Genomic DNA, 18254 nt, shown 5'->3' with positions numbered 1-18254 from the left:
GAATAGTGCCACAGGTTGCTAACTGCTGACTTTGTTTTAACAGGGCACATTGAAGAACTGTAGCACACCTTTGCTAAGAGCTTACTACGGCTCCTTGGAAGACAAGAGGTTCTGTCACCTATTAAGAGATTATACTTTTCTTCCAGATCATAACTGATTTTAACAATTGTGCCTTCTATAGAAAAATTACTTGATCTGGGTGTGGTGGTACATGAGTTTAATCCTAGCACTCAGGAAGCGAAGGCAAGCAGATCTCTGTAAGTTCAAGGCCAGCCTTGTCTACATCACAAGTTCCAGGCAAACTGGGGCTGCGTAGTGAGACCCTGTCTCAAAACTAATTACTCAGGTTTCTTCAAAGTATCCATTAAGTATCAATTACATATTAATCCTGCAAGTACAGTATTATAGGTTAATAACACAGTGGCTGTTTTTAGGTCAGTGTTTCCTTTTTAGTCATTCTCCATGGGGACACTTGCCAGTATCAAAGAAATATCCTTTTTCATTAAATCATGGAAGGCCTAATAAAGGAAAAAAGAATCCCAATAGACAGGAATGTAGAACAAGTTCTAAAAACAATTAATATTGTTAAATTATTAGCAATAGCACCTTGGTTCTTGACCAAACAGGTTATCAGGCTCAATAGTTGCCTTGTTGGGTGAGGATTTGCATCTCATGTGGTGCCACAAGCTGAACTTGATAATCAAAGCAGCTTAGTTAAATGTGACATTCAAGAACAGAATAGCTGCAAAGTTAGGAAAATTGATATCACCAGGACTACAGCTTGTGTAGTAATTACTGTGCTTGGTAACTAGTGGTAACAGGCTTCTGTTCCAGTGTCCCACATCAAATGTTCAGTCACATCTCCCTTCCTGAGGGGGCCATATTTATGGACCCCTGTGCCTCATGCAGCTCTTGCTGTGTGGCCCACTTACATATGGAATGAAGGAACATGCGGTCAGAGTATATGTCATTTCTTGGGGGTCAGGTTGCACTACCGGCCATAGTGCTGGTGTGTGATCTGGGAGATGTCTGCATCAGCAAATTTTAGAGTTTTATTTGGTAGTCTCAAACTATTTTTCAATAATCCTGACTGCAAAATCGTTTTGAGTCAGTGATAGCCCTAACCTAGGTAAATATAAACATTAATTATTGTAAAAACCTCAACGAAAGTTTGCTCTCTTTAAACAGCTACTGTGGAAGTAGCTGTTTGCTTATCACCTGCTTATGTTTTGTCTTAATGCTAGGTTTGGACTAATACTTGAAAAGATTAAAACTGTGATAAACGATGATGCAAGGTACATGAAAGGCTGCCTGAACATGCGGACTCAGAAGTGCTATGCAGTACGCTCGAACATCAGTGAATTCCTAGACATAGCTAGGAGGACATATACAGAGATAGTGGATGACATAGCAGGTAATTCCAGCATGTGTTCATGGCTTTCACTAATATTTTATCTTGTGCTTTACTTTTTTACTGGTGGTAGAAACTAGCTCTGTCTTTCTCTGTGATCTATATATATAAAATCTTACTACACACACACACACACACACACACACACACACACACACACACACACTGCTCTTTAAGAAGCCTCCTTTTTAAAAAATGATGTCACCAGGCTTGGTGGCACACACCTTTAATCCCAGAACTCAAGAGGTAGAGGAAACAGATCTTTAAGAGTTTGAGACCAGCCTGGTCTACATAATAAGATCCTGTCTCAAAAGAAAACAAAAGAAGAATGATGATGTTGAAGTGTTAGAGTGACCTCATGCACATGGGCAGTTCTTTGAAGGATGAAGAGTGTTGACACTAAAATGCCTTAGCAGGGGATGGCACTGATGTCATCAGAGGTTTAGGGTCTGAGAGGGCTACTGATCATTAAACATGTTCTCTGGACTCCTATAGCCTGTGAACACTGACCTGTATCTGGAAATGATAGTGAAAGATGATAGAAGTCAGTGTGAGACAAGAATGCCAAGTGTGCTGGCTGGTTTTATGTCAGCTCCACACGGCTAGAGCCAGTGGGAAGAGGGAACATGAACTGAACAAAATGTCCTTATCCATTTTCTTGGTTGATGATTGATGAGGGAGGGTCCAGCTTGCTGTGGATGGTAGGTGGTCCTGGTGCTCTAAGAAAACAAACTGAGCAAGCTAGCAAGACCTCCATGGTCTCTGCACAGTTCCCACCTCTAGGTTCCTGCCCTGCCTTCTCTCAGTGATGGGCTGTGACCTTGATTTTGGTCATGGTGTTTTATCATTGCAAAAGGAACCCTAACTAAGACACAGAGTTAAAGGAAGAATTGTCACTAATTAACAAAGTTACTAATTAGTAAGCAGACATGGCATGGTAAATGTAAATTTGCTTCCAGTGCTAAGTGAAATTTCCAGCCCCAAATGGTGAGACCACTGAGAAAGCAGGAAAGCCGGGAGGAGGAGCTAGTCTCGGAACATGTGTTGGTGTTTTACAGGAACGTTCAAGATCAGGTGCTCAAGTGGAGACACAGACTTCTGACTCTAGTTTGTGAGGCTGACAGAGAGATTAGAATTACTTTCCAAATTATTTGCTATCTTTCTTTTTGGGGATACCCGGGTAAAATTGAAGTTGCAGCAATTGATGTAACTTCTGTTTTACTAAAAAGTTGAATGAATAACACATCAGAACTCTAATATTCCTAATTTTCAGAGAAAAATGCAATTCTTGTTCTTGTTTTAAGTTTTACAATATATTTTCCTTTAAAAATACATACCAGAGAATATCTTCTTTTTGGGGGGTGGGTTTCGAGACAAAGTTTCTCTTTGTAACAGCCCTGGCTGTCCTGGAACTCACAGAGATCTGCCTGGCTCTGCCTCCCAGGTGCTGGGATTAAAGGTGTGTGCCACCATACCCAGCCAGAGAATTATCTTTTTAAAGGATACTTACCCACATCTTTTGGACGTTAAATTTTTTTTTTTTTTTTTTTGGTTTTTCGAGACAGGGTTTCTCTGCATAGCTTTGCGCCTTTCCTGGAGCTCACTTGGTAGCCCAGGCTGGCCTCGAACTCACAGAGATCCACCTGGCTCTGCCTCCCGAGTGCTGGGATTAAAGGCGTGCGCCACCACCGCCCGGCTTTGTTTTGTTTTTTGAGACAGGGTTTCTCTATGTAGTTTTGGTGCCTGTCCTGCATCTCACTCTGTAGATTAGACTGACCTCGAACTCACAGAGGCCTGGCTCTGCATCCAGAGTGCTGGGATTAAAGGCATGTGCCACTGCCGTATGCTAATTTTTTTTTTTTTTTTTTTTTTTTTTACTGTTTACTGTAGATGTAACCAATCGTCTTTTTAAAATAAGAAACACAGAGCCAATGTAAAAGAGAAAGCCGAGAGGTCAGAGCTCACAGATAAAATCTTACCTCCTGCAGTGCTCCTAGCTTCCCCGAGAGAGAGCTTCTTCCTGTTTGTCTGTCTTTAAATAGTCTTTCTGTTCTGCCTTCTCATTGGTTGTAAACCCAACCACATGACTGCCTTGTCACTGCCTGTAAGTACCGCCCTCCAGGTCTTAAAGGCGTATGTCTCCAATACTGGCTGTATCCCTGAACACACAGAAATCTACCTAGTTCTTCTAACCACCACGCTCTTGCTATGGCTCTAATAGCTCTGACCCCAGGGCAACTTTATTAACATAAAATTAAAATCACATTTCAGTACAAATAAAATATCACCATAGTTTACAAAAACTAAAAAGAGCTTCTTGTTTGCGTACAAAATAATAAGTAAAAAGCCTATGACTACACAGAAATTCCCACCAGAAAATGCTTGTTTGTTTTTTTTTTTTTTTTCCTGTTCTGGTATCTAGGAATGATATCACAGCTTTCGGAGAAGTACAGTCTTCCATTACGGACCAGCTTCAGCTCTTCAAGGGGCTTTTTCATCCAGATGACTACAGACTGTGCCGCGCTCTCCAGTGACCAGCTTCCCCCAGAGTTTATCAAGGTTCCTGGTTTTATGGGACTGCATGGGTAGACTTTGCAGCACTCTTGAGTTTCTGCTTGGTGCATGGCTTCTGTACCCCGCTTGTTGACCAGCCACACCAAGCACAGTAGACAGGTGTGAGGGGACAGCCAAAGGAGGTGAAAGGCAAATTAAGAAACAAAGTCTAAAAGGTGTTTTTGACAAAAGAATTTAGAAAAATACTGACTACCTTTTGTTTAAATTTTTTAAACTTCATTGTTTTGTGTGTGTGTACACTTGGACGTCAGAGGACATCTTGGGGGAATCAGTCCTCTCCCTTCCACCACGTAGGTCCCAGGGATTGAACTCAGGTCTTCAGGCTTGGCCATAGCTCTTCACCTGCTGAACCACCTTACCTACCTTTGTTTCACATAGTTTTCCAGGTGCATTTTCCTACTGAAGATCTGAGAATTTCTGCAGAAGGAAATATGTTTGTTTAATGTAGTGTTTTACTTGTGAACCGTGTAGTGCCTTTTCCTGTGCACATATCCACTCCTCTACTATAGCAATTATTGTCACTTTTAATGTTTCATTTTTTTTATGCTTCTCAGGAGTAGAAAAACAAACGATTTAGTGTTCAGATTTGTTTATATGTACATATGTCTATAGGTGGAGGCAGAGCTTTCTGTCCCATCTGCCTGATTACACCTGGATGTTGCTTCCCAAATTACCACACAAAGACTTGTATTAATTATAAATGCTTGGCCAATGGCTCAGGCTTATTACTAGCTAACTCTTGCATTTAACCTATTTCTATTATTCTGTGCATCGCCACATGGCCTGTGGCTTACAAGTTCTCTGGCATCTTGGTCCTTGGGTGGCTGGCTGACTTCTGCCTCAACTCTGCCCTTCTTCCTCAGAGTCCTCAGTTTATCTTGCCTTCCACAACATTGTGTTTATGTTCATAGACAGATACATATCTACACTAACAGTCCATATGAACTCTATCTTATGGCAGTGAGGACTAGACAAGGTGGTTGTGGAACTAGAGACTGAGGTTCAGGTAGAGGACAAGGACTAAGGGGAGTCAGACAGAAGGAGGGCTACAGGGTCTCCCTGTCCACCATGCATGTCACCTGCTGCTGAGATGTAGTCTTCTGACCTTTCTGCAGGGCCATTGCAGAACTTACCAACCAGTTACACTGGAGAGATTGAGTAAAAATACCTCGCTTTATCCTTGATGTAATCTTGCTTTTATTTTTCACAGATATTATTTAGAACTTTTTTGTGATATTTTATCTCAGAAATTAAAGTGCTTAACCTCAAAACCTATCTTTCTGTCCTATGAACCGCATGTTTTATTTCACATGCATATATACATATCTTGACATTTGCTTTTAACTTCCTGCAGATTTCTAAAGTGAAAAACTCATATAGCTTTACATCAGCAGATTTAATTAAAATGAATGAAAGATGCCAGGAGTCTTTGCGAGAAATCTATCACATGACTTACATGTAAGAACATTTGAAGTATTTTAATACTGAATTAAATTGGTTTAATTTGAGGAACTATAATAGATTTAATTAATTGACTCTGTCTGATTACAGACAGTTCAATTTTGAATGTTAGAAGTCTGCCGTCATGTTGAGAATGAATGAGCCTCATGGAGAAGGTGAAGGGACATCTGATGGAAGACTTAGCTGTATTCCCAGTGCTTCTGCCTATGCACAGCACCATGGTGTAGGGCTCACATCATATGGGCTTATCTTGGGCTTAATTTAGCTTCTTCCTTTCCTGTGGTCTGAGAGCCTTGGCGTCTCACACTCTGGTATTTCTAAGATAGCATCCTAATGGGGCCAGCCCTTTTCCTGCTCATGGAACAGTACCTTAGAGTTAGGAGAGACAGGGCATTTTGAGTTGGAAGGCCAAGATAGAAGGGAAAGAGTAAGTTTTTTAAACAGTTTCAAGTCCTGGACCTCAGATACTAGTAATATAATGTAAAATTTGGGTACACATTCATCCTTGAAAGGGGAAAAAATCCCTGGAGTGTGTTACATTATAACCCTGCTCATGAAAACCTAAATAATGACATGATCTGAACATGATTTGTGCATCTGTATGTGTGTTTGTATTTGTGTGTATGTATTTGTTTCTGGGTTTCTGCCCCCCATGTGTTTGTGTCTTTCTGTGTTTCTTTTTTATGTCTCTGTCTATATGTCTATATGTATGTCTGTGTTTTTGTGTCTGAGCACTTGATTAGATCTATATACAATATTTTATGCTTTCTTTAATGTAACATTTTATTGAAATTGTCTATTTTGCTTATATTTAATGAGGCTGTCAATTCAACAATGAATATAAAATATAGAAGAAGATGTTTATTTTTACCTGGTAGATGTGACCTTAAGCTGAGTTATCAATAGCCTCAGTTTTTCTAAAATGAGCCAACCAAACAATAGACTTTTTGTGTAGTGTACAACTCAACTGTGAATATTATTTTTCTCATGCAATTAAAACCTGTGTATCTTCTTTTGAAAAGCATCATCATGTCTTGTCCAACATGTGCTTTCAGGATAGTGTGCAAGCTGCTTAGTGAGATTTATGAGGACATTCATTGCTTATACAAGCTCTCAGACACTGTGTCAATGCTGGACATGCTGCTCTCTTTTGCTCATGCCTGTACCCTTTCTGACTATGGTGAGTCACTTTCTTTGGAAAGAAAACATGTTGCACACTGAAACTTGTATCTTACTCAATTTCATATAAGCGTTGTGAATATTTTACTCTTTTTACTTGAAATAGTTTCTTGTCTATGACCCTAACTAACACACAGAATGGAGATAGTGAAATGAACCTTGAAACTTTGTAGGGCTGGATAGATGATGGCTCAGGGACTGAGTGTGCACTGGGTAGATGATGGCTCAGTGACTGAGTGTGCACTGGATAGATGATGGTTCAGTGACTGAGTGTGCACTGGATAGATGATGGCTCAGGGACTGAGTGTGCACTGGATGATGGCTCAGGAACTGAGTGTACACTGGATAGATGATGGCTCAGGGACTGAGTGTGCACTGGATAGATGATGGCTCAGTGACTGAGTGTGCACTAGATAGATGATGGCTCAGTGACTGAGTGTGCACTGGATAGATGATGGCTCAGGGACTGAGTGTGCACTGGGTGATGGCTCAGGGACTGAGTGTGCACTGGGTGATGGCTCAGGACTGAGTGTGCACTGGAGGATGGCTCAGTGACTGAGTGTGTACTGGATGATGGCTCAGTGACTGTGCACTAGATAGATGATAGCTCAGTGACTGAGTGTGCACTGGATAGATGATAGCTCAGGGACTGAGTGTGCACTAGATAGATGATGGCTCAGGGACTGAGTGTGCACCGCTTTTACTGAGCACCTGGGCTTTATTCCCAGCACCAGCCACCACTTCTAACTCTAGCTCCATGACTGACACCTTCTGGCCACCTCAGGGACTGTGCTCACATGCACATACCCAGACACAGACACACAAACACATAATTACGATAAAAATCTTCAAAACATTTTTAAAAAGTTAAATTCAAATAATAATCATTAAAAATTGTCAAGTCAAAAGAACAAAGCTGAAGGAATTTTTAAAGATTTCCCAAATAAGAAAGACTGCCAAGCTGTCTCCTTGGTGAAATGGCCATGATCCAAGTTCTAATCTGAATACTCATTAGAAGCGGTGCACTGGATACTAACAGAGCATCTCTGTGCTGTGAGTTCTCTCGGCTCTGGGGCTCACATGTGCACTAATACAGGACCTGTGCTGTGCTGTGCTGTGTGTGTGTGTGTGTGTTCATATCCCAAGTCTGTACAGAGGTTTTCACACAAACGGGCAGTCCTTTCCGGTGTCACACCACCACTTCAGGAGAGCTAGCCCCTAAAGTTCCTTACACAATCTGTCGGTCAGTATCACACCAGCATGCCTAGGACTAGTGTATGGTAATTATGGCTGAATAACTGCAGATATAATAACATTAAAATTAACATTTGTAATCAAAATTAGCAACAACATTTCTGATTTGTTACATTGATTGATTAATTTTTAAAGATAATTTTTGTTTTATGTGTATGCATAAGTGCCTGAATGTATGTGTAGGCACCACTTCTGTGCAGTGTCTTTGGAGCCAAGAAAAGAGGATCAGATCCCATGTAACTGAAGTTACGGATGGTTGTGAGCCACCATGTGGGTGCTGGGAACTGAACCCAGGTCTCCTGTAAGAGTAGAAAGTGTACTTAGCCATTGAGCTATCTCTTCAGCACCATTACATTAATTTATTTTATATTTCTAAATGTCTAAACTTAAATATTAATAAATAATACCAGATGATAACAGTAACAAATGACTATAACAATGATCAATGTGAACTTTTCACTGCTGTCTTTAGACTGAAATATTTACTCTTTCATATTTTCTTTATGATCAAAACTTTACCTTGGGATCCACTATTGTGTTATTTTTGTGGGGGGGGGGGGGGGATGGTCCTTGTGGTAACCATGTCTCATGTATTGCAGACTGATCTCAAACTTGAGTTAGTAAGAGCAGATGACCTTTACCCTCAGATCTGCTCTGCCTTACACACACACAACACAGTGTCCAATTTATGCAGTGCTGGCATGGAACGCCAGATGTGGTGCATGGTAAGCAAGCACTCTACCAACTGAGCCATGTCCCCAGCCCAGGATTTGCTATTCTTATAGCAGTTTTATTAACCAACATTTCACTCTATTTTAGTTTGAGACATATCATATCTAAATTCCAAAATTGTAGTAGTTTTTTAAACTTTAACTTTTCTGGACCAACTTAATTTGTGATGAATGTTTTGAAGTTTTTCCATGCAGTCCATTTCTCAGTGTGCAGTATTTTAGTTCCCCCTTCGGATGGTATCTCTAGAGATCTTTCTGTGAACCAACAGATATTTAGTACTTGGTTTTCTCCATTTCCAAAAATTGATTTTTAGACATATTTTTCAAAGGGTGTAGGAAAGAAAATTCCTTGTGTTTGGCTTTACCATTTAGTTAACTTCACTTCGGACATTAAGTCTGCTAGAGAAGCACTGTGTAAGCTGCATTAGGTAAACTTTCACTGTAGGAAAGGTATTACCAATGGCCATGTGGTTCTTTTTGTCTTTACAAATGTGAAATTTTTATGAGCTGTTTAGGAATCCAGGGTAGTGAAAAGGAACTAAATTTTAGAGTTCTCTGAGTACAAATTGAAATAATGAGAATACCCATTACAATTAGAGATTTAAGAGTGTGTTTGGGATAATATAGTAACTTATTGTCTCACATTGGCTTCATGAAATTACTAAGGTCAGCCCATATGTATGCACTGCAAGGTATGTAAATATAAATATACTCAATTTAAAACACCTATTTTTTTTTTCAGTTCGACCAGAGTTTACTGACACTTTAGCAATTAAACAAGGATGGCATCCCATTCTTGAAAAAATATCTGCAGAGAAACCTGTTGCAAACAATACATATATTACAGAAGGGAGTAATGTTCTGATCATAACTGGACCGAATATGAGTGGAAAATCCACGTATTTAAAACAGATTGCACTTTGTCAGATCATGGCCCAGATTGGTAAGTTATACTTTTACTTTATGGTTACTGATTTTGGTGGTTTGAGCAAGAATGAACCTCATAGGTTCATCTATTTGGTTGCAGAAGCTAGCCTAGAAGCTAGCCTTTAGCAGCTGAGCCATCTCTCCAGCCCTAGGCTCATATGTATATTTGAATGTGTGGTCTCCAGTTGGTGGAGCCATTTAGGAAGAATTAGGAAATGTGACTTTGTTGCAGGAGATGTCTCACTGGGGGTGGACTTTGAGGTTTCAGAAGCCTATGCCTTTCCCAGTTAGTTCTCTCTCTGCCACCAATTTAAGGGTTTGACATAAGGTCTCAGCTCCTACTCCAGCACCGTGCTGGCCTGCTACCATGCTCCTTGCCATGATGTCATAGACTTACCGTCTAGAACTGTAAGCCACTGTGAACTCTTTCTTCTATAAACTGCCCTGGACATGGTGTTTTTCATGGCAATAGAAAAGTAACCAAGACACCAAATCCTGACTAGGATAAGCTGATGTCTTTAGTGACCAAGGGACATTTTCCAAACATTACAGCATTGGACATAGAAACTTTACCCTTAACTTGAGTGGTACCTACCCACAACAATTAGTAGAGATAGATAGATAGATAGATAGATAGATAGATAGATAGATATGTAGGTAGAGTCTGTCTTTCTGTCCATATGTGTAAATATCTGCCACGCTCTAGCACTGTTACATATGTCTTCATGTGCAGGCCTAGCATTACTCCTATGTCTGGTAACTGACTTTCCTGAGAACTGACCTCCAGACATCAGAAGCCAACACTGGGGAGGTGAGAGGATGGGGAAGACAGAATGATCTTGTCTTCTTAACGCTATTTGTTCAACTGTCTGAGGGCAATTATTTTATTTTTCATCACTGTCCATCTTGAACTTGAGATATGTCTAAGTATATATGTGTGTGTTTCATCAGGCCTGAGTCAAAGTAAACTGAAGCTTAAAGGCATGTGAGCTAGCATGGAGACCATGCAATCTTACACAAATTATGTCACTCTTAAGTCTTCTTTTTCTCATTTGCAAATGGTTATATTAATGGTAGTTACTCCTGAGAAGTGCTGTGAAGACTGAAATAATGCTACAGATAAGAAAGACGACTCTCCAGGCAGAGGTCAGCACCTATACAAAAGCACAGATGGGAAGCAGTATGGTGCGCCCTAAGAACTGCAGACAGCAGAGGCCTCCTAGCCCGTTGCCTTGCTTACCCAGCACATTAGGAACTGCTGGAGACATTGAGGCAGAGACACATGGGTAGACTTGGATTAAGAGTGCCACCTTATTAGCTATAGATGAGAGCCAGAGCAGAGGCAGGGTTTTGGCCAGGAGCTCCTGTAGCCATGTAGGTGGGAGATTGTGAGAACCTTTGTAGTGGAGGTTGAGAGAATGGATAATATAAATATATGCCAGCTAATAGTGTATGCTGTATTCTCTACATGGCCCTTTGGCTTAAATGGAACTTTACTCCTTCAGAAAACTCATAAGAGTTGTTTTTAATAGATAAGTGAGGTTTTGTTTTGTTTTTTGTTTTTGTCTGAGAAAGGCCCATTTCTCCTATATTTGTTATTTCCACTTGAACACATAGTAGGTCTCCTTTTTTTATTCTTCTCTCACATATTACATCCCAACTGCAGTTTTTCCTCTCTCCTCTCCCCCAACCTGTTCCCCCCATCCCAAAGCCACTCTCCTTCTGTCTTCCCTCAGTAAAGAGCAGGCCTCCCAGGGACACCAACCAAACAGCATAACATGCTACAGTAAGACCAGTTACATACCATCACATCAAAGCTGGACGAGGCAACCTAGTAGGAGGAAAAGGGTCAGTGATTGCCTGCACTCCCACTGTTAGGAGTCCCACAAGAACACAAAGCTACTCAGCTGTAACATATATGTAACAATATATACAGAGAACCTAGGTCAGACCCCTATAGTCTCCCTGACCTCTGTGAGCCCCCATGAGTCCCAGTCAGTTGATTCTGTGGGCCATGTTTTCATGGTGTCTCTGGCCCCTCTAGTTCCTCTGGTCCTTCTTCCCCCTCCTCTGCAGGACTCCCTGAGCACCGCCTAATGTTTGGCTGTAGGACTCTGCATCTGCTTCCATCTGCTGGATGAAGTTTCTCTGGTTTCTTTGATGAGGATTCTGCTAGGCTCCAGTCCCAGAACACCCTGCAGACAGGACAAACTTTAGGTCTAGGTTTTGTGGCTGGATTGGTATCCTATTTCCTCCACTTGAGGCCTTGCCTGGTTGCAGAAGATGGCCAGTTCAGGCTCCATGTCACCCATTACTAGGAGTCTTTGCTAGGGATACTCTCATAGGGTCCATGGAGTTTCCATTGCACTAGGTTTCCACCTCACCCCAAAACAGCCCCCAATTCCAGTCGTTTTCTCCAGTATTTTCTCCCCTACTACTTGATCCCTCCTGTTTCCAACCCTTCCCAACCCCAGTCCACTCATGAAATCTATTCTGTTTTCCCTTATCAGGGAGATCCTTGCGTCCCTCCTTAAGCTCTTCTTGTTACTTAGCCTCTCTAGGTCTGTGGACTATAGCATGACTATCTTTTACTTTATATCTAGTATCCACTTATAAGTGAGTACACACCATGTTTGTCTTTCTGGGTCTGGGTTACCTCATTCAGGATGACCTTTTTCAAGTTCTATTCATTTGCCTGAAATTTCATGATGTCTTTGTTTTTAACAGTTGAGTAATAGTCCATTGTATAAATGTACCATATTATCTTTGTCCATTCTTCAGTTGAAGGACATTTAGGTTGTTCCCAGTTTCTGACTATTATGAATAAAACTACTGTGAACATAGTTGAGCAAGTGTCCTTGTGATAGGATGGAGCTTCCTTTGGGTATATGCCCAAGAGTAGTATAGCTGGGTCTTGAGGTAGATTGATTCCCAATATTCTGAGGAACTGCCATAGTGATTTCCACAGTGGCTGTATAAGTTTGCACTCCCACCAACAGTAGAGGAGTGTTCCCCTTGCTCCACACCCTCACTAGCATAAAGTGTCACTTGTATTTTGATCTTAGCCATTCTGACAGGCATACGATGGAATCTCAAAGTCATTTTGATTTCCATTTCCCTGATGGATGAGGATGTTGAACATTGCTTTAAGTGCTTCTCAGCCATTTGAGTTTACTCTGTTGAAAATTGTGTTTAGATATGTATTCCAATTTTTTAACAATAGTTTTTTGTCTTTTTGTTTTTGTTTTATTTTTAAAGATTTATTTATCTATTATATATACACTGTTCTGCCTGCATATATGCCTGCACACCAGAAGAGGGCACCATATTTCATTGTAGATGGTTGTGAGCCACCATGTGGTTGCTGGGAATTGAACTCAGGACCTATGGAATAACAGCCAGTGCTCTTAACCTCTGAGCTATCTCTCTAACCCCTGTACTCCATTTTTTAATTGGATTATTTAATTTGTTGATGTCTAGTTTCTTGAGTTCTTTATATATTTTTGATATTAGCCCTCTGTCAGATAAGGGGTTGGTAAAAATCTTTTCCCATTCTGTAGACTGCCATTTTGTCCAATTGATAGTGTTTTTTTTTTTTTTTTTTTTTTTTTTTTTTTTTTTTTTTTGCCTTACAGAAGCCTTTCAGTTTCATGAGGTTCCATTTATTAACTTTTGATCTTAGTATGTGTACTATTGGTGTTCTATTCTGTCTCCTGTGCCACTGCATTCAAGGATATTCTTCATTTCTTTTCTGTCAGGTTCAGTGTATCTGGTTTTATATTGAGGTCTTTGATCCATTTGGACTTAAGTTTTGTGCATGGTGATAGATATGGATCGATTTGCATTCTTCTGCATGCTGACATGCAGTGAGATCAGCACCATTTGTTGAAGATGCTTTCTTTTCTCCATTGTATATTTCTGGCTTCCTTATCAAAAATCAAGTGTCTATAGGTGTGTGGATTTATGTCTGGGTCATTGGTTCAATTCCACTGATCATTGTGACTGTTTTTATGCCAATACCAGGTGGTCTTTATTACAGCTCTGTAGTACAGCTTGAAATCATGGATGGTGATATCCCCAGTTCTTTGGTTGTACAAGATTATTTTAGCTATCCCGGGTTTGTTTGGCTTGTTTTTTTATATGAAGTTGAGCATTATTCTTTCAAGGTCTGTAAATAATTGTGCTGGAATTTTATTGGAGATTGCATTGAATCTATAGATTGCTTTTGGTAGGGTGGCCATTTTTACTATGTTAATCCAACTGATCCATGAGCATGGGAGATCTTACCATCTTCTGATATCTTTTTCAATTTCTTTTTTCAAAGACTTGAAGTTTTTTATCATACAGGTCTTTTACTTGCTTAGTTAGAGTTACCCCAAGATATTTTATATTATTTGTGGCTACTGTGAAGGGTGGTGTTTCCTTGATTTCTTTTTCAGACCATTTGTTATTTCTATATAGGAGGGCTGCTGATTTTTTTAGTTCATTTTGTATCCAGCCACTTTGCTGAGGGTGTTTATCAGCTGTAGGAGTTCTCTGGGAGAAACTTTGGGGTCTCTTATATATACTATGATATCATATGCAAATAGTGATTCTTTGACTTCTTCCTTTCCAATTTGTATCTCCTTGATCTTTAGTTGTCTTATTGCTCTAGCTAGAGCTTTAAATACAATATTGGATGGATATGGGGAGAGTGAGCAACCTTGTCTCTGATTTTAGTGAAATTCTTTAAGTTTCTCTCCATTTAATTTGATGTTGGTTGTCAGCTTGCTGCATATTGCCTTTATTATGTTTAGGTATTCCTTGTATTCCTGACCTTTCCAAGACTTTTATCATGAAGGGGTTTTGGATTTTGTCAAAGGCTTTTTTAGCATCTAATAAGTTGATTTCGTGTGTGTGTGTGTTTAATTTCAGTTTGTTTATATATTGGATTACATTGACAGATTTTTCATATGTTGAACCATCCCTGCATCTCTGAATGATGAAGCCTACTTGGCCATGGTGAATGATTTTTTTGATGTGTTCTTGCATTCAGTTTATGAATATTTTATTGAATATTTTTGCATCAATGTTCATGAGGAAAATTGGTCTATAATCCCCACCCTTTGAGTCTTTGTCTCATTTGGGTATCAGGGTGACTATGGCCTCATAACGTGAATTTGGCAAAGTTCCTATTTTGTGGAACAATTTGAGAAATATTGGTATTAGCTCTTCTTTGAAAGTCTGGTAGAACTCTGTGCTAAAACTGTCTGACCCTGGGCTTTATTTGGTTAGGAGACTTTTAATGACTGCTTATATTTCTTTTGGAGTTGTAGGTCTATTTAAATTGTTTTTAACTTTGATAAGTGGTATATATCAAGAAAATTGTCTATTTCATTTAGATTTCCAATTTTGTGGAGTACAGGTTTTTGAAGTATGATCTAATGATTCTTTTGATTCCCTCAGTATCTGCTGTTATGACTCCTCTTTTTGTTTCTGATTTTTGTTAATTTGAATATTCTCTCTCTGCCTTTTAATTAGTTTGGATAAGGATTTGTCTATCATGTTGATTTTCTTGAAGAACCAACTTTTTGTTTCATTGATTCTTTGTATTGTTCTCTTTGTTTCTATTTTATTGATTTCAGCCCTCAGTTTGATTATTTCCTTCCATCTACTGTTCTTGGGTGTGTTTGCTTCTTTTTATTCTAGAGCTTTTAGGTATGCTGTTAATTTGGTACTATGAAGATCTCTCCAATTCTTTATAAAGGACCTTAGTGCTATGAACTTCTTCTTCACATTGCTTTCATTGTGTCCCATAAGTTTGGGTATGTTGTACATTCTCATTTGTTTTCATTGAATTCTAGGAAATATTTCATTCTTTTATTTTTGCCTTGACTTGGGAGTCATTCAGTATGTAATTGTTCAGTTTCTATGAGTTTGTAGGCTTTCTGTTGTTTCTGTTATTGTTGAAATCCAACTTTAATCCATGGTGGTCAGATAGGATACAGAGAGTTATTTCAGTTTTCTTGTATCTTTTGAGACTTGCTTTGTGACTGAGTATGTGGTCAGTTTCGGAAAATATTCTATGAGGTGCTGAAAATATATATTCTTTTGTGTTTGGGTGAAATATTGTGTAGATATCTGAATGTCCATTTGATTCATAATGTCTGTTAGCTCTATTATTTTTCTGTTTAGTTTTTGTTTTGATAACCTGTCCATTGGTGAGAGTTAGGTATTGAAGCTTCCCACTGTTAATGTATGAGGTTCAATGTGAGATTTAAGCTTTAGTGATGTTTCTTTTACAAATGTGGGTGCCCTTTCTTCTGAGGCATAGATGTTAAGAATTGAAACATTGACATATACAGGCCTGGTGGCAGCCGGCAGAGACACACAGGCCTGGCAGTGGTGGGCAGAGACTTACAGGCCCGGTGGCGGGCCGCAGAGGTAGACAGGCAACAAGCAGAGGCAGGTAGCCCCGCGGCAGCGGCAGAGACATACAGGCCCGGCGGTGGCCCAGTGGCCCACAGAGGTAGACAGGCCCTGCAGAGGCAGGCAGGCCCGGAGTGGAGGCAGGCAGGCACAGCGGGCGGCAGCTGAACCACAGTCACAATAATAACCAGAAACAGAGCTATTACCCGCTGAAGAGCTAGTGAAAACAAACTCTTAATCAAAAGCTTGGAACAGGAACGCCTCTAACCCCAGCACCGGGGGAAGAAGCTATCTCCATGGGACGGAACCAGAACGAATCTAAACACTCCATATCTTTCACCATTTACAAAATTCAAGTCCAAGTGGACCAAAGACCTGAACATAAATCCAGTTACACTAAACTTAATAGAAAAGAAAGTAGGAAGCACTCTTGAACACATTGGCACCGGAGACCATTTCCTAAATAAAACACCAACGGCACAGACCCTGAGCACAACAATTAATAAATGGGACCTCTCAAAACTGAGAAGCTTTTGCAGGGCAAAAGACACAGTCAATAAGGCAAAAAGACAGCCAACAGAATGGGAAAAGATCTTCACCAACCCCACATCTGACAGAGGATTGATCTCCACAGTATATAAAGAACTCAAGAAACTAGACATCAAAATACTGAACAGTCCAATTAAAAAATGGGCTACAGAGCTAAACAGAGAATTCTCAAAAGAAGAATCACAAATGGCTGAAAGACATTTAAAGAAATGCTCAACATCCTTAATCATCAGAGAAATGCAAATCAAAACGACTCTGAGATACCACTTTACACCTGTTAGAATGGCTACGATCAAAAACACCAATGACAGTCTATGTTGGAGAGGATGCAGAGCAAAGGGAACACTCCTCCACTGTTGGTGGGAATGTAAACTTGTACAACCACTGTGGAAATCAGTATGGCAGTTTCTCAGAAAATTAGGAATCGAATTACCTCAAGACCCAGCCATCCCACTCTTGGGCATATACCCAAGGAATGTTGATTCATACCATAAAGATACATGCTCAGCTATGTTCATAGCAGCACTATTTGTAATAGCCAGAACCTGGAAACAACCTAGATGCCCGTCAACGGAAGAATGGATGAAAAAAATGTGGTATACATACACATTGGAGTACTACTCAGCAGAGAAAAACAATGAAAGCATGAAATTTGCAGGCAAATGGATACAACTAGAAAAAAATCATCCTGAGTGAGGTAACCCAAACTCAGAAAGACAGTCATGATATGTACTTACTCATAAGTGGATTCTAGATATAAAATAAAGAACAATCAGACCACAACCCATAGAACCATGGAGGCTATATATATATATAGCATGGAGGTCCCTAGGACGACTGTGGCTTATAATAAATTTCAGTTTTACTCAATTATTGAAAAAAAAAATAGCCAAACGAATGGAAACACATGAACTATGAACCAAAGACTGAGGGGCCCCCAGCTGAATCAGGCCCTCTGAATAGGTGTGACAGTTGATTGGCTTGATCTGTTTGGGAGGCAACTAGGCAGTGGGACCGAGTCCTGTGCTCATTGCATGAGTTGGCTGTTTGAAACCTGGAGCTTATGCAGGGACGCTTGGCTCAGTCTGGGAGGAGGGGACTGGACCTGCCTAGACTGAGTCTACCAGGTTGATCGCAGTCCTCGGGGGAGGCTTTGCCCTGGAGGAGGTGGGAATGGGGAGGTGGGATGGGGGAAAGGGGAGGTGTGGGAGGGGGAAGAACAGGGGAACCCGCGGCTGATATGTAGAACTGAATGGTATTGTAAGATAAAAGGGGAAAAAAAAGAATTGAAACATCATCTTGGTGTTTTTTTTTTCTTTGATGAATATGAAATATCCTTCTTCATCTCTTGTTTAATTTTGGTTTGAAGTCTTTTTTGTTACATATTAAAATAGCCACACCAGCTTGCTTCTTAGATCCATTTGTTTGGAAAATCTTTTTCCAACCTTTTAGTCGGAGGTAGTGTCTATCTTTGATGTTGAGGTATGTTTCTATTATGCAGCAGAAGGATGGATCCTGTTTTCATATCCATTCTGTTAGCATGTGCCTTTTTATGGAAGAATTGAGTCCATTGATATTGAGAGATATTAGTGACCAGTGATTATTAATTCCTGTTATTTTGTTGTTGGTGGTGGTAGTGATGGTGTGTGTGTGTGTGTGTGTGTGTGTGTGTGTGTGTGTGTGTGTGTGTTTCCCTTGTTTGGATTTTGCTGGTGTGAGATTATTTATTGCCTGTGTTTTTGTGGGTGTAGTTAACTTCC

General features: G+C 40.1%; 1 protein-coding gene across 1 annotated transcript in view; it reads left to right on the top strand.

The window, feature by feature from the left end:
- The window catches only part of Msh4 (mutS homolog 4), a 69614-nt gene that overhangs the window by 33608 nt on the left and 17752 nt on the right, over positions 1 to 18254 (top strand). The window contains exons 9-14 of the mRNA XM_028879178.2: positions 44 to 108; positions 1245 to 1414; positions 3834 to 3970; positions 5340 to 5443; positions 6502 to 6626; positions 9353 to 9553. Of these exons, the coding sequence (XP_028735011.1) occupies positions 44 to 108; positions 1245 to 1414; positions 3834 to 3970; positions 5340 to 5443; positions 6502 to 6626; positions 9353 to 9553 (802 nt within the window). The remainder of the gene's footprint in view (positions 1 to 43; positions 109 to 1244; positions 1415 to 3833; positions 3971 to 5339; positions 5444 to 6501; positions 6627 to 9352; positions 9554 to 18254) is intronic.

This window comes from Peromyscus leucopus, chromosome 6, assembly GCF_004664715.2.
Source record: "Peromyscus leucopus breed LL Stock chromosome 6, UCI_PerLeu_2.1, whole genome shotgun sequence".
In the NCBI taxonomy this organism is placed as follows: Eukaryota; Metazoa; Chordata; class Mammalia; order Rodentia; family Cricetidae; genus Peromyscus; species Peromyscus leucopus.
This window is presented reverse-complemented; position numbering and strand designations above follow the sequence as displayed.